General features: G+C 41.3%; 1 protein-coding gene across 5 annotated transcripts in view; it reads left to right on the top strand.

The window, feature by feature from the left end:
• The window catches only part of ZNF81 (zinc finger protein 81), a 135,592-nt gene extending 115,623 nt beyond the window's left edge, over positions 1 to 19,969 (top strand). For all 5 annotated transcript variants that reach the window (XM_023557902.2, XM_064278228.1, XM_023557903.2 and 2 more), the window contains one exon: positions 2,115 to 19,969. In XM_023557902.2, coding sequence (XP_023413670.1) covers positions 2,115 to 3,820 — 1,706 coding nt within the window. In that variant the 3' untranslated portion in view covers positions 3,821 to 19,969. The remainder of the gene's footprint in view (positions 1 to 2,114) is intronic.
• Positions 19,970 to 23,561: the final 3,592 nt, after the last annotated feature.

Consider the following 23,561-nt stretch of genomic DNA (forward strand, 5'->3'; position numbering starts at 1 on the left):
TCCTATAGTGTCGTTATGAGTTGGAATTGACTCATCAGCAACAGGTTTGTTTGTTTGTTTTTGGTTTGGGCCTCTTGGAATAATGGCTGGTTCTCGCACTGGGGCAAGAAATATACAAGATGAACCTGCAGCATCCTGTAGTGCCTCCAAGTCACGAAGTGGATCTGATATACTGTTTATAAGGCGCACGCTATAAATATAAAGACACATAAAATTTGAAAAGAAAAGAATAAGAAGCATACCATGCAAACAATAACCACAAGAAAGTTGGTGTGGGTTTATTAATATCAGACGAAGTATACTTTGTGGTAAGAAGTATCATGAGTGATAAAGAGGTATATTACATAATGATAAAATTTCAATTCAGTAGGAATATATAAACTAAATTTGTATGCACTTAACAGCTTCAAAATATAGAAAGTAAACATTGACAGTACTAAATGGAAAGATAGACAAATGTGCATAGTTGGAGATTTTTACCTACCTCTCTCTCTAACTGATAGAACAAAAAATAAAAAAAATCTATAAAGATATAGAAGATTTAAACGTGATAAACCAATTTGACCTAATTGACTAATAGTTCAGTACATCCAACAACTGTAGAATATAGATTGTTTTTAAGTGGACATGGCACACTGACCAAAATAGACCGTATGTAGGGACATAAAGCTAACTGCAGCAAATTTCAAAGGGTTGAAGTCATACACTGTGTAGTGTCTAATCACTGTTAAAGCTGGTGATCTAAGCTTGCACCTCAGGACATACAATCGAGACAACTAACAAAGCCGAAAGTTGGTTTTTTGAAAAGACTAATACAATTGATAAATCTCTAGCAAGACTAATAGAGAAAGAGAAAACACATGATACTAATGCCATGAATGAAAAAGGTAGCATCATTGCAGATCTTAGAGATACTAAAAAAAATGAAGATGTTGTGACCCACTGTATGCTAACAAATGCGTTAACTGAGATGAAATGAGCATATTGCTATTCTTTCCTTTTTAATGAATACTATTTAGATATCCTCTTAATTCCTAGTGACATAACCCCAAAATAGGTCTGTATTTTCTTATGCTTAGATTATTCTCTTCCTAATGGGATTTGCAGACTCTCTGTTTCTTCACATTAAATTCCACTGATAGATTTCATTACCTAAGACATTTAATTTTTTTTTTACATTCTATTGAGAACATTGTCATCTGTCCACACCAATTTACAAAGGAGGCTAGGAACTGTTATATGACTGGGTAGTCATATGCCTGGCTACAAGTCTATTAATGTTAAAGAATAGGGAAACATTCTGCATTCTAATCGACAGATTGCAGTTTCTACTACAGATGGCTTATCCTCTCCCCTATTTTATATTTTGTATTAGATATATGTAATTTGAAGTCTAAGAAAACAATTACACCTGGATGGAGAGTTGGAGTACAGACATCCATTTATTGTTTGTATAGGTCAGGATGGCTATGACTACAGTATTTTTCCTATAAAAATGAATAAAATGGGTTTGGAGTCACATTAATTTGGTATTGCTGCTAACAAGCAAGATGAAGCAGCAAGATTAGTGAGGATTTAGAATTGAAAGCACTCTGAGCCACCTCCTCCAAGTCTAGGTTCTCCACAGGTATTTCCTCTCTTAAAGCCCTTGTTTTTTTAAATCTTCTGTCCACCCTGCTAGATAGCCAAGCCTCCTACCAAAGTAAAACTAGACTCCTTATGTTGAATTCCAATATACAACACTTAATAACCATGTTTTAGGGATAGTGATATAACCATTCTAAGCTTCACTTTCCTTGTCTGCAAAAGATTGATAATAATAGTAGGTACCTCATAGGGCTTTCAAACAGATTAAATGACTTCGTATCTACATATGTATGTATATATGTCTTAGAACAGTGTCTGGAACAATATAAGTGCCATGTAAGTGCTTGGCACATAATAAATACTACATATGTATTTCCTGTCATTTTCATTGTTGTCGTCTCCGTCATCATCATCGTAATCATCACCATCATCAGATTTACTGATTCCCCTGTGTTCAGTCTGGATTAGTTTATATACCTTCTTAGTCTTCCGCTTTGTGTCATTTTCAATTTTTCTTTCTCTTTTAGGTAACAAATTTGGGATTGAGACCTCACAACACAGAACTACTGAAAAAGCTACATTTCATAGTGAAATGGAGGGTGAAGATACAAGAGATGATTCATTGTATTCCATTTTAGAAGAACTGTGGCAAGATGCTGAGCAGATAGAGAGATATCAGGAAAAACGAAACAAACCTCTGAATCATACTGCTTTCATCAGCAAGAAAGTATTGACTACAGAGTGGAATTATGAAAATAAAGACGTTGGAAAATTTGATCATCCAAGCCCAAACCTTACTCTATCACAGAAAAGGTCCCATAAACGTGTCTCAGTTGGAAAGAGTTTTAAGCATAATTTAGATGTACATATTCATAATACAAACAGTGCAACAAAGAACTTTGATAAAATTATTGGACACAGTCAAGTTTTCACCCAGAGTTCTTATACTAGCCATGAAAATACTCATACAGGAGTGAAATTATGTGGAAGTAATCAGTGTGGAAATCTCCTCAGCCTCAAACGAGCACTCAGTCAAAATCTGAAATTTCCTGTGGGGGAGAAAGCAAACACATGTACTGAATTTGGGGATATCTTTGCCCAGGAGTCACACCAGTTTTCACCCCAGGGAATTAATACTGTGGAAAAACCTCATGAACTTAGCAAATGTGTAAATGTTTTTACACAGAAGCAGCTGCTCAGTATATATCTGAGAGTTCATAGAGATGAAAAACTACATATATGTACTGAATGTGGGAAGGCCTTTATCCAGAATTCAGAATTAATTATACATGAGAAGACTCATACCAGAGAGAAACCCTATAAATGCAGTGAATGTGGAAAATCATTTTTCCAAATGTCATCTCTATTTAGGCATCAGCCAACTCATACTGGAGAAAAACTCTATGAATGCAGTGAATGTGGGAAAGGCTTCTCCCTGAACTCAGCCCTCAATATACATCAGAAAATTCATACTGGAGAGAGACAGCACAAATGTAGTGAGTGTGGGAAAGCCTTTACCCAAAAATCAACGCTCAGGATGCATCAGAGAATTCATACAGGAGAGAGATCCTATATATGTACTGAATGTGGGCAGGCCTTTATCCAGAAGGCACATTTGATTGCACATCAAAGAATTCATACTGGAGAGAAGCCTTATGAATGCAGTGAGTGTGGGAAATCCTTCCCTTCCAAGTCACAACTTCAGATGCATAAGCGGATCCATACAGGAGAGAAACCCTATATATGTACTGAATGTGGAAAGGCCTTCACCAACAGGTCAAATCTCAATACCCACCAGAAATCCCATACTGGAGAGAAGTCTTATATATGTGCTGAATGTGGGAAGGCTTTCACTGACAGATCAAATTTCAATAAACATCAGACAATTCATACTGGAGAGAAGCCCTATGTGTGTACAGATTGTGGTAGGGCCTTCATCCAGAAGTCAGAGTTAATTACACATCAGAGAATTCATACTACAGAGAAGCCTTATAAATGTCCTGACTGTGAGAAATCTTTCTCCAAGAAACCACATCTCAGAGTACATCAGCGAATTCACACAGGAGAGAAACCATACATATGTGCACAATGTGGGAAAGCCTTCACGGACAGGTCAAATTTCAATAAACACCAGACAATTCATACTGGAGATAAACCCTATAAATGCAGTGACTGTGGAAAGGGTTTCACGCAGAAATCAGTTCTTAGTATGCATCGCAATACTCATACATGAAAGTAACCCTGTTTCTTGAAAATTAGGAAGCCTTATCACAGAAGTCAGCTCTAAGTGTAAATTACAGGATTCATCTAAGATAGATTCTATGTGAAAATATCGTATAAGGAAAAGCATTCATTAGGTTCTCTCACCTGACATGAGAAAAATTATTCAGAAGAGGAGGAATTTTCCGTATTTGCACAGCCTCATAAAATAAAATAGAGTTCATACTGGGTAAAAATGCTGTCAGTTTGCTGCATTAGGAAAAGCCTTTTTATAAAAAGTTATAAGGCAAATTGTTATCAAATTCTTTATAAAAAGGATGATGTGAAATTATGTAATGACAGTCAAGCTTACTGTGGTATATTAAGCAATTTAACTACAAAATGAAACTTAGGACAACAAAATGATATATGTGCTGTGTAGTCTCACTTCTATATAGGATGTGTTTGTGGCAGAACACATATAACAGGAGGAACAATTGAAATTATTTTTTGAATTTAGCATAACTGTGTCTATAAAATATGTTGCCCAGTAGCCATGAGTCGGAATCGATTCGACGGCAACGGGTTTAATTTGTTTTTTTTGTTGAATATTTCTTTCAAATGAATCCACAATTTAAAATAGCCAGATTCTTCCCATCCCTTTATGCATGTCCCTTTGCATTGTTACTTTGCTGTTTCTCTTATTAAGAGAGTATCTTTCTCTACTCTTTAACGCTGAGCTTGGCTACCTGACTTGCTTTGGACAATGGAACATTAGCAAAGAGATTCAGGAAGAGGCTTGAAAAGCATGAAAAGCCTACTTTGAGGCTTTTACCTTCTCTTCATACTCTTTGGAATCCTGAGACCTCCATGTGAAATACTTAAGTTGGCACTTGAAGACCCTCTCAGCTAAACAAAAGTGCTTCTAAAAAGCTTTACAGCATAGTCCCAGAGCAGCCTGACACATTGCACAAAGCAAAGAGAGGCCTATCTTAAAAAGAATTGTCAGTGTTGCATATGGGGCATGGAGTAGATCTGAACCAGATTTATAGGAAGCCCATAAAGTTTTTAAATGGAGTTTTACTACTGAAATTACCTCCAGGTTGGACCTAAAGGGACTAAACCAGTTCAAATGAAAAGTGGCCTCTGGACTCCTCTCCCTAACTTCTATGAACAGGAAGCAAGCTGAGAAAGCTACTCAACTGCAAACATGGGCCATTTCTTATGAGAAAAGAAGGGCATCTCAGAAGACCCAAGGACAGTATAGTGAAATGGACTGAGGAGCCACTCCTGGGGAGAACTGCCAAAATCAAGAAACATTATCTGCCCTTGGAATAGGGGGACCTGCAACATTTACTCTGTTATATTTCAGATAGTATGGACCAGTGGCTGTTACGTGCCTCTTGTTCTTCCCCTTTTTGAATGGGAGTGTCTGTTGCAGTTATACTGTGTGTGTGTGTGTGTGCGTATATATAAAATTGTGTTTGCAGGGGTTAGATAACTTGTCATTTAGCCCACAGATCTCTGGATCAAGAAACTGGGAAACTGCACCCAAGGAACCTCAGCCATATCTAAACCTGATGCAGGAGACTCGAGATCCTGGGTTTAAACCTGATGGCATAATTGGGATGAAGCATTTGGAGGTCCCAGAAGGGGGGGTGACATATTTTGCATGAGGGAATAAAGTGAATGATTTTTTTTTCCATAAGACAGGCTGTGGTAGATAGAAAAATGCTACAGATTTCTTCCATACCTGTATGTATGTCTTTTCCATCTTTTTTCTCATTGTGTTTCAGTTAAGACAGTTTCCATTGACCTATCTTCAAGTTCACTGATGCCCCACCCCACCCCAGACTCTTACCTAGTCTACTGATGAACCTGTCGATGGCAGTCTTCATCTCAGTTATGTTTTCTTATTTCTAGCATTTCCATTGCACTCTTTCTTGTACTCTCTGCTGTAATTCCCTATCTGTTCATGTACATTATTCTTTTTTTTTAACTGTAACCTTTAAAAAAATTTTTTTAACGTATTAGTCATAAAAAGAAATTCATAGCTATTTTAAATTTTCTGTCTGATATTTCCAACAACTGGGTCAACTAAGTCTGGGTCAGTTGATCGCTTTATTTCTTGACAGTGGATTTTCTCTTGCTGTTTTGTGTCTAATAATTTTTTTAATATTTTGTTGTTTATGGTGAAAGTTTACAGAGCAGATTAGTTTCCCACTCAACAAAGTGTACACAAAATGTTCCATGACATTGGTTGCAATCCCCACACTTTGTCAGTACTCTCCCCATTTCTGCCCTGGATTCCCCGTTTCCTTTCATCTGGTTTTTCTACCCCTTCCTGCCTTCTCATTTATACTTTTGGGCAAATGTCACCCTTTTGGTATTGTATAATTGTTTGTTCTATGGAGCACATTCTTTTCGGATATTATTGTTTATTTTATAGGCCTGTCTGTTGCTTGGCTGTAAGGTGGTTTCCAGGAATGGCTGCAGTTCCAAGTTGGAGGGGTGTCATAGGGCTGTAGTCTCAGGGGTTCCTCCAGTCTCTATCCGGGCAGTTAAGTCTGGTCTTTTTTTTATGAATTTGATTTTTCTACGTTTTTCTCCCGTTTTGTCCTGGACCCTCTATTGTGATCCTGGTGAGAGCAGTCGGGAGTGGTGGCTGGGTACTATCTAGTCTCAAAATCTTGTAGGCTGTGGTGCATATGGTCCATTAGTCCTTTGGACTAATTGCACCCTTGAATATTTTGTTTTCTTCATTCTCTTTTACTCCATGCAAGAAGAGACCACTAGTTGTGTTTTAGATGGCCACCTGCAACCTTTTAAGATCCCAGATGCTACTCAACAAAGCAGGATGCAGAACATTGTTTTTATGCACTGTTATGCCAGTTGACATAAATGTCGTCCCCCCCCCCGAATCTGTGGTCCTTAGCCTTCAAGCATAGTACCTTTGTCCTAGGAGGTATTTGTTGATAAGAAGTTTCCATGACTGTGCCCCTTGTGTGTACTGTTGTCTATATTAGTATACGTGAAACACGTACACATATGTATGTAGAGATATCCACAACCTAACGTTTATATGCAGGTAGGTGTGCTTCCTTACATCCTCCCACACCGCTTTAGCATACCTGTCTACCTGTGTCACTATGAGTTGGAATTGACTCAATGGCATTGGGTTTGGTTTGGTTTTTTGTTTTCGTATCTGTGTATCCCTTCGTAAATTATTGTTTGTTAATACTATTGTTGAAGGATTGTCTGTGTTATAGTAATTGCCATAATTGCCCTTTATTCTTGTGTTCCTCTCAGTGTCTTCCTTTGCCTTTGTCATATTGTGCTGACTTTCCCCCATATAGTGTATTGCCTTTCCTTTCACCAATATTACCACGTGTCTTCAATCTATTTAGTAATTTACCCTCCCTTCCCCTACTTTCCCTGGTTACCATCAAAGAATCTTTTTTGTGTGAGTAAACCTTTTCTTTTTTTTATATAATAGTGGACTTATACAATATTTGTCCTTTTGTGATTGGTTTATTTCATTCAGCATAATGTCCTCCAAATTCATCCATGTTATGAGATGTTTTGTGGATTTGTCATTATTCTTTATTGTTGTGTAGTATTCCATCGTGTGTATGTACCACAGTTTGTTTATCCATTCATCTGTTGATAGGCACTGAGGTTTCCATCTTTTTGCTATTGTGAATAATGCTGCAATGAACATGAGTGTGCATATGCCTATTAATGTCACGGCTTTTATTTCTCTAGGGTATATTCCTAGGAGGGGGATTGCTGGTTCATATGGTATTTCTATTTCCAGCTTTTTTTTTATTATGCTTTATTTAGATGAAGGTTTACAGAGAAAATTAGTTTCTCATTAAACAATACACATTTTGTTTTGTGACATTGGGTGCCAGTCCCACAACGTGTCAACACTCTCCCCTTCTCGACCTTGAGTTCCCCATTTCCATTCATCCAGCTTTCCTGTGCCCTCCTGCCTTCCCCTCCTTGCCCCTGGGTTGGTGTGCCCATTCAATCTCATCTACATGGTTGAGCTACATGTATTATTGTTTGTTTCATTGGTGTCTTTGTTATCTAGTGCTGCTATAGCAGAAGTACCACAAGTGGATGGCTTTAACAAAGAGAAATTTATTTCTTCACAGTAAAGTAGGCTAAAAGTCCAAATTCAGGGTGTCAGCTCCAGGGGAAGGCTTTCTCCCTCTGTCAACCTCCTTATCAATCTTCCCATGGACTAGGAGCTTCTCCGCACAGGGATGCCATGTCCAAAGCATGCATTCTGCTCCCAGCACTGCTTTCTTGGTGGTATGAGGTCCCCCCTCCACCGCCCGCTGGCTTCCCTTTTTACCTCTTGAGAGATAAAAAGGTGGTGCAGGCCACACCCCAGGGAAACTCCCTTTACATTGGATCAGGGAGGTGACCTGGGTAAGGGTGATACAATCCCACCCTAATCCTCTTTAACAAAATTACAATCACAAAATGGAGCACAACCACACAATACTGGGAATTATGGCCTAACCAAGTTGACACATACTTTTGGTGGGCATAATTCAATCCATGACAATTGGCCTGTCTAATCTGGTTGAAGTGTGAACCTCGGGAGTGACTTCAGTACTGAGTTAAAAGGGTGTCCAGTTCCATACTCTCAGGGCTTCTCCAGTCTCTGTAAGACTAAGACCAGTAAGTCTGGTCTTTTCTGTCAGTTTGAATTTTCTTCTACATTTTTCTCCAGCTCTGTCCAAGACCCTCAATGGTGATCCCTGTCCGAACAGTTGGTGGTGGTAGCCAGGCACCATCTAGCTGTGCTGGGACTCAGTCTGGTGGAGGCTGTGGTAAAAGGCTGTGGTAGTTGTGGTCTGTTAGTCCTTTGGACTAATCCTTCCCTTGTGTCCTTGGTTTTCTTCATTCTCCCTTACTCCAGACGGGTGGGACCAGTGAAGTATCTTAGATGGCTGCTCACGAGCTTTTAAGTCCCCAGACACTACTCACCAAAGTAGGATGTAGAACATTTTCTTTATAAACTATGTTATGCCTATTGAGCTGGGTGTCCCCAGAGACTGGTCCCCAGCCCTCAGCCCGGTAATTCAGTCCTTCAGGGAGTTGGGATGTGTCTATGAAACTTATATGATTTTGCCTTGGTCAAGTTGTGCTGACTTCCTCAGTATTGTATACTGTCTTACACTTCCCCAAGTTACTACTTAGTGTCTAGTTAGGGTTTTTCCCTCCCAACCTTGTAACCATCAAAGATTGTTTCTTTTCTGTGTGTAAATCTTTTTGTGAGTTTTTATAATAGTGATATCATACAGTGTTTGTCCTTTAGTGATTGACTTAATTTCACTGAGCATCATGCCCTCCAGATTCATCCATATTGTGAGATGTTTCACAGATTCATCATTGTTCTTTATCGTTGCATAGTATTCCACTATGTGTATGTACCATATTTTATCTGTTGATGGGCACTTAGGTGGTTTCCATCTTTTTTGTTATTGTGAAAAATGCTGCAGTGAACATGGGTGTGCATAGGTCTATTCATGTGACGTCTCATTTCTTTAGGATGTGTTCCTAGGAGTGGAATTGCTGGATCATATGGTATGTCTTTTTCTAGCTTTTTAAGGAAGCGCCATATTGTTCTCTAAAATGGTTGTACCATTTTACATTCCCACCAGCAGTACATAAAAGTTCCAGTCTCCCTGCACCTTCTCCAATATTTGTTATTTTGTTTTCTTTGATTAGTGCCATTGATGTCGGAGTGAGGTGGAATCTAATTGTAGTTTTAATTTGCATCTCTGTAACGGCTAATGGTTGCAAGCATTTCTTCATTTGTTTGTTAGCTGCCTGTGATGGTTAAGATTGCATGTCAATTTGGCTGGGCCGTGATTCTCAGTGTTTTGGCAGTTGTATAATGTTGTGATTACTTCCCTGTTGAAATTTGATATGTGTTGGAATCTGCTGAGTGGTACTGGTGGGGGCGGGGCCTATGCCAGCTCACCGCCCCCTCAGCCTGCATCTCCCTGCCCTCATCCACCTATTTCCTTTCTGCTCACCTTGGCAGGGCTTTTGCTTGTTCTGGATCCTGCAGCTGGCTCCCATTCGTCTAGTCTCCAGTTTGCGGGACTTTGGCTAGCAGCTTGCTGGCATCTTGCCTGCTGATCATCCGTTTTCACAGCCTGTGGCAGCACTGCTCTCCGGCCTGCCAATCTTGGGTTTGCCAGCCCCTGAGGCTACATGAATGAGTAGAATTTTCTTCCCTGCCTCACGGACTTGGGACTCACAGCCTGTAAAAACCATGCGAGCCATTTTCTTGATATAAATCTCTCTCTCATTACATATATATATATATATATATATATATATATGCTTTACTGGTTTTGCTTCTCTGGAGAACCCAGCCTAAGACACCGCCTGAATATCTTCTTTGGAGACGTGTCTATTCATGTCCTTTGCCCATTTTTAATTGGATTGTTTGTCTTTTTTATTGTTGAGGTGTTGAAGTTTTCTATAAGTTTTAGAGATTAACCCCTTGTCAGGTATGTCGTAGCTGAAAATTTTTTCCTAGTCTGTAGGTCCTCTTTTTACTTTTTTGGAGGAGTCTTTTGATGAGCGTAAGGATCCCATTCATCTAGTTTATCTTCTGTTGTTTATACATTTTTAGATACAGTTGGTATACTTTTAATGCCATGTATTAGGCCCCTACAGTTGTCCCTATTTTTTCTTCCATGATCTTTATAGTTGTAGGTTTTATATTTAGGTCTTTGATCCATTTAAACTTAGTTTTTGTGTATGGTGTAAGGTATGGGTCCTGTTTCATTTTTCTACAGATAACCAGCTTTGCCAGCACCATTTGTTAAAAAGACTGTCTCTTCTCATTTATTCGACATTGACCTTTGGTCAAAGATCAGCTGTTCATAGGTGGATGGATTTACTTCTGGGTTCTCAGTTCTGTTCCATTGGTCTGTGTGTCTGTCATTGTACCAGTACCAGGCTGTTTTGACTACTGTGGCTGTGTAGTAAATTCTGAGATCAGGTAGTGTGAGGTTTCCTACTTTGTTCTTCTTCAGTAATGCTTTACTTACCCTGGCCTCGTTCCTTTCCATATAAAGGTTGTGATTTATTTTTCCATGTCCTTAAAGAATGGTATTTGAATTTGAATCAGGATTGCATTATATCTGTAGATCGCTTTGGGTAGTTAGTGACATTTTCACAATGTTAATCCTTCCTATCCATGAACATGGCATGTTTTTCCATTTATGTAGGTCTTTTTTGGTTTCTTGCAGTAGTATTTTTCGTTTTCTTTGTGTCTGATAATTTTTAGCCAAATGTTGGGTGTAGTATGTAGGACAGTATAAACTGAGATAAACAGTATTTATGTCTTGATATAAACAGGGATCTCTTCTGGTAGGCCATTAGCATGAAGGGATTGAGTCCATCTAGTCAGGACCTGAGCTGGGTTTGAGTTTTGTTGTTGCTATGGCTACCTTCAGTGTACCATAGACTTCAAATTCCTCTAGTGTTACCTTGTGCTTATGGTAGGTACTGCTTTGCCAGAGAATTTTTCTCAATGTTCCCGCAGTACCCTGGGCTTTAGGCCTTTCCTGTGTTCCTGAATCTCAGAGAGGATCTTTCCATTTTCTTGCCTCTTCCTCATTAGTAGACTGTTGTTATTACTCCATTCTTGCTGGCCCAGTGGAAGGGTGGCTCAAGTATATTCTCTGTTGTCCTGGGCCAGCCTCAGGTTTAGACAGGTTGTGGGTCTTGAGGGTGGGTCTTTTTCACTGATTCTGCTCCTTTTCCATTGCTAGAAGGCCTCTGATGCTCTGGGCCAGTGATGGTTTCATGCCCTTCCTCCACAGGTAGAGGATTGGTTTTATTTGTTTCCGTCCCTCTAGCCAAAATGGATCTTTTTTTTTTTTAGCCAAAATGGATCTTCACTTTTCCCCTGGGAGCAACAGGGTTTGCTGCATTTCCCCTATTGGCTTAAGGTTTTTATTCTGTAGGGAAATAGCCCGTTGGGGCTTTGATGGTGCAATGGTTAAGTGCTTGGCTGCTAACTGAAAGGTTAGCAATTTGAACCCACCAGCCCCTCCACAGGAGAAAGATGTGACAATCTGCTTTCATAAAGGTTTACAATGTTGGAAACCAGTGGGACAGTTCTGTTGTAATCTGCAGGGTCGCTGTGAGTCAGAATCAACTCGACGGCAATGGGTTTGGTGTGGTTTGGTTTTATTTTGCTTGCTTTTTTCCTGGTCCATTTCTTCTCTTCTTCAGGAACATCAGTTATGAATTTTGAGATGTCTTTGTTATCTTCTACATTTATTTCATACCACTCTACACTTATTTCATAGAATTATTCTTTTTAGTTTTATTTTGTGTGATTGACTCTAGCTCCTTGTTGGGAAACAATTCTCCATGAATCTCTCATGTTTGCTTATGTCTAGATATTAATAACCGATTTTCTCAGATTTATTTACATTCCAGAATAGTGAAGAAAGAGAATGTCTCCGTCTCTGGAGACATTCCACGATAGTAAAGACCTTTCTCTTTCCTTCACAGAGAAGACTTGCTTACATTCCAAGGTAATAATGTCTCTCTCTAAAGAGGAGGACCATCAGGTTTGCTAATAGTCCCTTATAATATATATTGAGGGTGTGAAGGTTAAGGTTGTGTGTCATCTTGGCTAGGTCATGATTCTCAGTGGTTTGGCAGTTACATAATGATGTAGTTATCTTCCATCTTGTGATATAATCATCTCCATAATGTGATCTGATGTGATTAGATAGTTGTAAGGGGAGTTTCCTTGGGGGTGTGGCCTGCATCCAGTATATATGGGCATTCTGACAAAGCTTACTGGCTTTTGATTGCTCTGGATCCTGCATCCGGTTCATCATCATCTGATCTCTGGTTCATGGGGCTTGAGCCAGCGGCCTGCTGTATTGCCTGGTGATTTTGGAATTCATCAGTCTATGCAGGCTGTTAACCAGCAGCCTGCCATCTTATCTGCCAGTCTTGGATTCATCAGCCTCTGCAGCCTGTGAGCCAGCAGCCTTCCATCTGACCTGTTGATCTTGGGTTCGTAAGCCCCTGTAGCTACCTGAGTTAGGAGAAGCCTCCAGCCTGACATCTGACCCACGGACTTGGGACTTTCCAGCCTCTACAACTGCGTGAGCCATTTCCTTGAGATCAATATCTACATATATATGTGTGTCTGTGTGCAGTTCTACTCTGTCCTATAGGGTCGCTATGAGTCAGATTCGACTTGATGGCAGTGGGTATATATATATATGTGTGTATATATATATATGTATATATATATACACACATATATATGTAACGTTCACTGGTTTTGCTTCTCTAGAGAATGCAGCCTAAGATATTTGATACTGAGAGTGGTTTTAGAGAAACAAAATTTTAAGGACACGTTTTCTAAATTGGTTCTCAGGTCTGGTAAGACTTAAAAATCTTGATGACTCTGCTTCCATTAGTAAAGAGAGTGCTGCTAATACATGGTGTGAGGTAGCAATAGAAATATGCAAAATATCACTGCCAATACATTAAATATTGGTGAGAGGCAAGGCTCTGGGTGATTGCATGTTTGATACTTTTCTACAATGTTGCGAGAATGAGAAGTGTAAGGAAGCTGATTGGTTGGTCCTGTTTTTGCTAGACAACGTGGTGAAAGAAAGAGATGAGTTCAGGGCTTCAGATTCACAGCTCAAGTACCGCATAAATGACTTCAAAGTTGCCACTTGTGCCCTGAAATAAAGTCTTATTTCTTGTAGTAACAGCTGATATTGCTGAAAACCAAACCCAGAGTCTTATTGTAAGTGTGGCTGAATTACAATGTCAGTAGAATTCCCAACCTTGAACCATGTCTGAAGTTAAAGTGAAAGCATTGATTGGGAAGAAATGGGATCCTGAAACTTGGTATGGGGACATACAGGTAGATAATCAGGAAGATGGGCACACTGAATCCCTAAATTCTGTTGAATCACTACTACTAACAGAACCAGCCCTCTCACTCCCATCTGAAGAGATTACTCCATCTGTGTCTGCTAAGCCATCCCCCCTACACACACTAAAACCATTAGCTCCTCCATCCCATATGATGAGATTAACCCAGCTGTGTCTGAAGGGCCTTTGTCTGAGTCAATGCCTGGGGCATCACCTGAAGCAGATGCCTTAAAAGATATTGCTGAATATTCTCAGAACACATCCTCACCACCCGTTTTTGCTTCTAGACATATAACCAGACTTAAGTCCCAGCAAACCCAAAAAGGTGAAGTACAACGTGTGACCCAGGAGGAGGCACGCTGCACTCCATAGGAACAGATTGACTTTTCTAATATGTACAAACAGAAACCTGGGGAACGTGTGTGGGAATGGTTATTAAGGGTGTGGGATAATGGTGCAAGGAACATAAAGCTGGATCAGTCTGAACTTATTGATATGGGCCCACTAAGCACAGACTCTTCATTCAGAGTTTCAGCTTCAGAGGCTAGGAAAGGATCTAATAGGTTATTTTGTTGGTTCACTGAAGCATGGGTTATGCAGTGGCCTACACTAAATCAAGTTGAAGTACCAGACCTGCCTCAGTATCCTGTAGAAGGTATCCAAAGGCTTAGGGAAATTACCATGTTTGAGTGAATTTGTCAGATTAGACCTACAGACCCATACGTGGAGTCCCCAGAGGACATACCTTTTACCACAACGGTGAGGAACAAATTTGTGAAAGGAGCCACAGCATCCTTGAAGACTGCTGTGATTGCTATTTTATGTAAGTCAGATTTGACAGTGGCAACTGCCCTAACTGAATTAAGACACCTAACTACAATGGGGCTGATTGGACCCCGTGGTGGTAGGGACCAAGTGGCGGCACTCAATCGACAAAGACAAGGTAGGAATGGTTACCATAATGGACAGCAGAGTCAAAGCAGTAATCAGAATATGACATCTATGGACTTATGGCATTGGCTGCTTAGTCATGGTGTCCCTAGGAGTGAAATAGGTGGGAAATCTACTAAATATTTACTTGATTTGTACAAGTGGAAGAATTTTAGGTGAAGTGAGCAGCAGTCTAACTCGAATGGTCAGAATAGTCATGGCCCCTAAATAAATCTCCAGACTTGACCCAGATTACAGACCCACAACCCCTTAAATGAAGGGGCAGTTGGTACCCCTTGAGGACCAATTACACTGCCAAAGATTTATACTGGTAGTCATTCTCCCAGCCTTCCCCAAAGGCATCTATGGCCTTTTATGAGACTTTTGGGGGATTACTGGATACTGGTTCTGAACTGACACTGATTCCAGGAGACCCAAAATGTCAGTGTGGCCCACAAGTCAGAGTGGGGGTGTCTGGAGGTCAGGTATTTAGTGGAGCCTTAGCTCAAGTTCATCTCACAGTGGGTCCCCAAATCTATCCTTTAGTGATTTTTCACATTTCCAGAATACATAATTGGAAGAGAGATACTGAGCAACTGGCAGAACCCCCATATTGGATCCCTGACAAGTGGAGTAAGGGCTATTATGGTAAGAAAAGCCATGCGGAGTCCATTAGAACTGCCCTACCTGGGAAAATAGTAAGCCAAAAGCAATACCGCTTTCCTGGAAGGATTGCAGATTACTGACACCATCAAGGACTTGAATGATCCAGGGGTGGTGATTCCCACCACATCCCCATTCAGCTTGCCTATTTGGCCTGTGCAAAAACAGATGAATCTTGGAAAATGACAATGGATTATGATAAACTTAACCAGGTGGTGACTCCAATTGCAGTTGCTGTTCCAGATATGGTTTCATTGCTTGAGCAAATGAATACATCTCTTGGTACCTCATATGCAGCTGGCCAATGCCTTTTTCTCGATTCCACTTTCAAAGGAACACTAGAAGCAGTTTGCCTTCAGCTGGCAAGCCCAGAAATATACCTTCACTGTCCTACCTTAAGGGTATATCAGCTCTCTAGCCCTGTGTCAAAATTTAGTCCGCAGAGACCTTGATTGCTTTTCCCTTCCACAAGACGTCACACTGGTCAGTTTCATTGATGACATTATGCTGACTGGACCTAGAAAGGAAGAAGTGTCAATGACTCTGCACTGACTGGTAAAACATTTGCATGCTAGAGGGTAGTAAATTAATCCCACAAAAATTCAAGCATCTGCTACCTCAGTGAAATTTCTAGGGGCCCAGGGGTGTGGCGCATGTCAAGATATTCCTTCTCAAGTGAAGAATAAGTTGTTTTGTCTGCCTGCCCCACAACTGAAAAGAAGGCACAATACCTGGTGGATCTGTTTGGATTTTGGAGGTAGCATATTCCTCATTTGGGTGTGCTATTCCAGTTTATTTATCAAGTGACTTGAAAAGCTGCTGGTTTTGAGTGGGACCTAGAACAAGAGAAGGCTCTGCAACAGGTTCAGGCTGCCGTGCAAGCCTCTTTGCCACTTGGGACATATGATCCAGCTGATACAGTCGTGCTTGAAGTGTTAGTGGCAGAGATGCCGTTTAGAGTCTTTGGCAGGCCCCTGTTGGTGAATCACAGTGCAAACCCTTATAATTTTTGAGCAAATCCTGCCATCCTCTGCAGATAACTACTCTCCTCTTGCAAAACAGCTTTTGGCTTGTTACTGGGCCTTAGTAGAGCCTGAATACTTAGCCATGAGCTACCAAGTCACCATATACCTGAGATGCCCATCATGAACTGGGTGTTGTCTGACCCATGGAGACATAAAATCGGACATACACGGCAGCACTCCACCCTTAAATGGAAGTGCTGTATATGAAACCGGGCCCAAGCAGGGCCTAAAGGCACAAATAAGTTGCATGAGGAAGTAGCCCAAATGCCCATAGTCTCCATATTACCTACCCTCTTCCAATCTGCACCTGTGGCCTCATGGGGAGTTCCTTATCAGTTGACTGAGGAAGAGAAAGCTCGTGACTGGTTTACAGATGGTTCTGCATGGTATGCAGGCATCACTTGAAAGTGGGCAGCAGCAGCATTACAACCCCTTTTTGGGACTTCCCTGAAGGACAGTGGTGAAAGGAATTCTCCCAGTGGGCAGAACTTCTAGCAGTGCACCTGGGTGTTCACTTTGCTTGGAAGGAGAAATGGCCAGATGTGCAATTGTATACTGATTCATGGGCTGTGGCCAGTGTTTGGCTGGATGGTTAGGGTCTTGAAATGAACATGACTGGAAAACTGGAGACAAGGAGATACGGGGAAGAGGTATGTGGATAGACTTCCACAAATGGGCTAAAGAAGTGAAGATATTTGTGTCTCATGTGAATACTCACCAAAGGGTGACCTCAGCAGAGGAGGATTTTAACAATCAATTGGATGGATGATGCCTTCTGTGGAAACCAGTCACCCTCTTTCCCCAGCCACCCCCGTCATTGTCCAATGGGCTATGAGCAAAGTGGCCACGGTGGCAGGGATGGAGGTTATATGTTGGCTCAGCAACATGGACTTCCATCTGCCAAGGCCAGCTTGGCTACAGCCACTGCAGAGTGCCCAATCTGCCAGCAGAAGAGACCAACACTGAGTCCCTGATATGGAACCATTCTTCAAGGTGATCAGTCAGCAACCTGCTGGCAGGTTGATTACATTGGACTGCTTCTGTCATGGAAAGGGCAGCATTTTGTTCTCACTGGAATAGATACTCTGGATACAGATTTGCCTTTGCTCCATGTAATGCTTTTGCCAAGGCTACCACTCATTGACTTCGCAGAATGCCTTATCCATAATCATGGTATCCCACACAGCATCGCTCGCATCAAGGGACTCACTTCATAGGAAATAAAGTGTGGCAATGGGCCCATGCTCATGGAATTTACTAGTCTTACCATGTTCCCAGTCATCCTGAAGCAGCTGGCTTGATAGAACAGTGGAATGGCCTTCCAAAGACACAATTAGAGTAACAGCTAGGTGGCAATACCTTGCAGGGTTGGGGCAGTGTAATCCAGGAGGCTGTATATGTTCTAAACAAGCATCCAGTATATGTTGCTGTTTCTCCCATAGCCAGGATTCATGGGTCCAGGAGTCAAGGGGTGGAAATGGGAGTGGCATCACTCACTGTTAGCCCTCGCGACCCACTTGCAAAATTTTTCCTTCCTGTCCCTGCAACCCTACGCTCTGTGGATCTAGAGGTTTTAGTTCCAAAGGGAAGAATGCTCCTACCAGGAGACACAACTGATTCTTTTGAACTGGAAGTTAAGAATGCTACCTGGTCACTTTGGGCTCTCATGCCTCTGCATCAACAGGCAATGAAGAGAGTTACTGCATTGGCTCATGTGATTGGTCGTGATTACCAAGAGGAAATAGGATTCATATTACATAATAGAGGTAAAGAAGGGTATGTCTGGAATACAAGAGATCCCTTAATGTCTCTTAGTACTACCATGCCCTGTGATTAAAGTCAATGGAAAACTACAGCAGCCTTGTTCTGACATGACTGCTAATGGCCAAGAACCTTTAGTAATTAATGTTTGGATTACCCACCAGGCAAAGAACTATGACCAGCTGAGGTGCTTGCTGAGGGTAAAGGGAATATGGAATAGGTGGTGAAAGAAGGTAGTTCTAAATACCAGTTATGACCATGTGAATGGTTTCAGAAACGGGGACTGTAATTGTTAGGCATATTCCTTCCTTATGTATGTGCATCAAATATTTTTGTTTTCTTCACTTATAAAATATAAGATGTAAAAGGACCTACATAAGTGGAAAAACATACCTTGCTCATGGATAGGAAGACTTAACATAGTAAAAATGTCTATTCTACCAAAAGCCATCTATACATACAATGCACTTCCGATCCAAATTCCAATGACATTTTTTAATGTGATGGAGAAACAAATCACCAACTTCATATGGAAGGGAAAGAAGCCCCGGATAAGTAAAGCATTACTGAAAAAGAAGAAGAAAGTGGGAGGCCTCACTCTGCCTGATTTTAGAACACATTATACAGCCACAGTAGTCAAAACAGCCTGGTACTGGTACAACAGGCACATAGACCAATGGAACAGAATTGAGAACCCAGATATAAATCCCTCCACATATGAGCAGCTGATATTTGACAAAGGCCCAGTTTCAGTTAATTGGAGAAAAGATAGTCTTTTTAACAAATGGTGCTGGCATAACTGGATATCCATTTGTAAAAAAATGAAAAGGACCCATACCTCACACCATGCACAAAAACTAACTCCAAGTGGATCAAAGACCTAAACATAAAGACTAAAACGATAAAGATCATGGAAGAAAAAATAGGGACAATGTTAGGAGCCCTAATACAAGGCATAAACAGAATACAAAACATTACCAAAAATGACGAAGAGAAACCAGATAGCTGGGAGCTCCTAAAAATCAAACACCTATGCTCATCTAAAAACTTCACCAAAATAATACAAAGACCACCTACAGACTGGGAAAAAATTTTCAGCTATGACATCTCTAACCAGCGCCTGATCTCTAAAATCTATATGATTCTGTTAAAACTCAACCACAAAAAGACAAACAACCCAATCAAGAAGTGGGCAAAGGATATGAACACACACTTCACTAAAGAAGATATTCAGGCAGCTAACAGATACATGAGGAAATGCTCTCGATCATTAGCCATTAGAGAAATGCAAATTAAAACTACGATGAGATTCCATCTCACTCCAACAAGGCTGGCATTAATCCAAAAAACACAAAATAATAAATGTTGGAGAGGCTGCGGAGAGATTGGAACTCTTATACATTGCTGGTGGGAATGTAAAAGGGTACACCCACTTTGGAAATCTATCTGGCATTTTCTTAAAAAGTTAGAAATAGAACTACCATACAACCCAGAAATCCCACTCCTCGGAATATACTCTAGAGAAATAAGAGCCTTTACACGAACAGATATATGCACACCCATGTTTATTGCAGCTCTGTTTACAATAGCAAAAACCTGGAGGCAACCAAGGTGCCCATCAACAGATGAATGGTTAAATAAATTATGGTATATTCACACGATGGAATACTACACATCGATAAAGAACAGTGACGAATCTGTGGAGCATTTCATAACATGGAGGAACCTGGAAGGCATTATGCTGAGTGAAATTAGAGGCAAAAGGACAAATATTGTATAAGACCACTATTATAAGATCTTGAGAAATAGTATAAACTGAGAAGAACACATACTTTTGTGGTTACGAGGCAGGGAGGGAGGGAGGGTGGGAGAGGGTTATTTACTGATTAGTTAGTAGATAAGAACTACTTTAGGTGAAGGGAAGGACAATACTCAATACACGGAAGGTCAGCTCAACTGGACTGGACCAAAAGCAAAGAAGTTTCTGGGATAAACTGAATGCTTCAAAGGTCAGTGGAGCAAGGGCGGGGCTTGGGGACTATGGCTTAAGGGGACTTCTAAGTCAATTGGCAAAATAATTATATTATGAAAACATTCTGCATCCCACTTAGAAGTGTGGCGTCTGGGGTCTTAAATGCTAACAAGCGGCCATCTAAGATGCATCAATTGGTCTCAACCCACCTGGAGCAAAGGAGAATGAAGAACACCAAGGTCACACGATAACTATGAGCCCAAGAGACAGAAAGGGCCACATGAACCAGAGACTTACATCATCCTGAGACCAGAAGAACTAGATGGTGCCCGGCCACAACCGATGGCTGCCCTGACAGGGAGCACAACAGAGAACCCCTGAGGGAGCAGGAGAACAGTGGGATGCAGACCCCAAATTCTCACAAAAAGACCATACTTAATGGTCTGACTGAGACTAGAGGAATCCCGGCGGTCATGGTCCCCAAACCTTCTGTTGGCCCAGGACAGGAACCATTCCCGAAGACTACTCATCAGACATGGAAGGGACTGGACAATGGGTTGAAGAGAGATGCTGACGAAGAGTGAGCTACTTGTATCAGGTGGACACTTCAGGCTGTGTTGGCATCTCCTGTCTGGAGGGGAGATGGGAGGGTAGAGAGGGTTAGAAACTGGCAAAATCATCATGAAAGGAGAGACTGGAAGGAGGGAGCGGGCTGACTCATTAGGGGGAGAGTAAGCGGGAGTAAGGAGTAAGGTGTATATAAGCTTATATGTGACAGACTGACTTGATTCGTACACTTTCACTTATAGCACAATAAAAATTATTAAAAAATATATAAGATGTAAACAGGGCTAGTACGTTTTCCCTTGTATGTGGGTTAGTTGTATCATGTTAGGCACTAGTGTGACTTTGTAATTGTCTTTTATTTAGAGATTCTGTATGGTTTCAGGAGATGTTTACAGGTGCCAGGTTGACAAGGGGTGGACTTTGATGGTTAAGGTTGTGTGTCAGTTTGGCTGGGCCATGATTCTAAGTGCTTTGACACTTATGTAATGATGTAATTTTGCAGCTATGTAATTATGTAGTTATCCTCCATTTTGTGATATAATGTAATCACCTCTGTGATGTGATTTGGTGTGATCAGTTGTAAGGGGAGTTTCCAAGGGGTTGTGGCCTGCATCTGGTATATACAGACATTCTGGCAAATCTCGCTGGCTTTTGCTCGCTCTGGATCTTGCATCTGGCTTGCCATCATCTGACCTCTGGTTCTTGGGACTTGAGCCCACGTCCTGCTGTATTGTCTGCTGATCTTGGGATTTGTCGGCCTCTGCAGCTTGTGAGCCAGCAGCCTGTCCTCTTACCTGTGGATCTTGGATTCATCAGCCTCTGCAGCCTGTGATCCAGCAGCCTGTCATCTAACCTGCCAACCTCGGATTTTTCAGCCCCTGCAGCTACACAAGTCAGGAGAAGCCTCCAGCCTGACACATGACCCATGGACTTGGGACTTGCCAGCCTCTACCACCATCTGAGGCATTTCTTTGAGATAAATCTCTTTTTGGGATAAATCGCTTCACTGGTTTTGCTTCTCTAGAGAAACCAGCCTAAGTCAGAGGGTTTTCCTAAGCTTGAGGTTCCTGAGCTGTGCCACAGACCCATTATGTATGCAGCATTCATCTGGGATTACCTCCGCATCACCCCCATGGGACTTGGGAGACAAGAGAAACTGATGTGAATGTGAAGCTCGTGTTGTCTCCACTGTCATGAGTAATAAACTGTCTAAATCCATTTGGGCTCAGTCTTCTTACCAGCCAACTCTATTGAAGTGTGCCAAGCCAGCCTAGCAACTGTTGCCATACTAGTATTTAAAAACTTCTTGATCATTTGACATCTACCTACTATGTCCCTTTATTTTTATCTTCTACTTTCTATATCCTTTAGTTGTCCAGTAGTCTTTTTTAACTCTTGCGTCTCTTCTTAGAACGCTCATTTTCCTACAGATAATGTCTACTTTTGCTTGAAGCCTGATGGGGCTTGATCTCCACTTAATCTTTTGTTTTGGTTTATATCAGTTTTCTATTGCTGTGTAACAAATCACCGCAAGCTTAGTGGCTTAAATCAACACCTGTTTATTATCTCGTAGCCTTGTAGGTCAGAAGTCCTAGTGGCCTCAACTGAGTTCCCTGTTTAGGGTCTCAAAAGGCTGAAATAAAGGTTTTGGCTAGGCTGGATCTTGTCTGGAGGCTCTGGGGTAAGAATCTGCTGCAAGCTCATCCGGGTGTTGGCAGAGCCCAGTTCCTTGTGTTTGTAGGACTAAGATCCCCATTTCCTATCAGCCAGCAGCTGCTTATAACTCCTAGAGGCGGCTCTCTGTTCCTTTGGATATGTCCCCTTCCATTTTCAAACCGTCAGCAATGAGCCAGGTTCTTCTTACTCTTTGAATCTCTTTGACTTCCTCTTCTGCAACCAACCAGAGAAAACTCTGCTTTTAAAGGACTCCTGTGATTACATTAGGCTCACCTGGATAATTTTCCTTTTGATTAACTCATTCAACTGATTACCCAGTACAGTACCCATTGCCGTCAAGTCCACCCCGACTCATAGTGACCCTATAGGACAGAGTAGAGCTGCCCCATAGAATTTCCAAGGAGCGTCTGGTGGACTCGAACTGCCGACCTTTTGGTTAGCAGCTGTAGCTCCCAACCACTACGCCACCAGGGTTTCCATTCAACTGATTAGTAACCTTAGTTATATCTGAAAAACGTTTGCCATGTAACATAATGCAATCATGGGCATGATATTTCACCCATAGTCCGAGGGATTAGGGTGGGAAATCTTGGGGTGCCATTTTAGGATTCTTCCTACCACGTGGTCCTTACTTGAGCAGTATTTGTCAGGGTCAGTGATTTTTGTTTTTAGCAGGCTGAGTTCCTTGGAAAGCAGACATTGAGTTGCAGATTAGTGTGCCATAAGTATTCATTAGGGAATGCACTTGAGATCAACACCATGTGGAAGGGAAGGATGCAGGATTAGGTGGGAGAGATTGGGCTGTGATGCAGTCTTACCAAAGGCCTCTGTTTGGACAGCTGGCACAGACCTCCAGAGTTGCCCCCCACTGGAGAAAGGGTACCAGAACTTTATAACCCCCATACTGCCCAGTCATTGGATAAGGGCTAGAAGGGGGTGTGATCTTGAATGAGATAGCTCTCTTTAGTGAATGCAATAGCCAAGGAAGGTTGATTGCTTAGAACTATCAGTCAATAGCTGGAGGAATAAGTCCTGAAGGATGAATCACCAAATCGACTAAGAAAATACTGCGAATAACTTCTTTTCATGTTTGTCTAATTATTTTGTCATGATAAATTCAGAGAAAGTGTATTTGAAGTGAAAAATCCAGGAACCTGCTGAGAAGAGTGGCTATTTGGTGATTTATAAGAGAGAGCCATGTTTGTCAGCAGGGAAAC

This window comes from Loxodonta africana, chromosome X (genome assembly GCF_030014295.1).
Source record: "Loxodonta africana isolate mLoxAfr1 chromosome X, mLoxAfr1.hap2, whole genome shotgun sequence".
NCBI classification, from domain to species: Eukaryota; Metazoa; Chordata; class Mammalia; order Proboscidea; family Elephantidae; genus Loxodonta; species Loxodonta africana.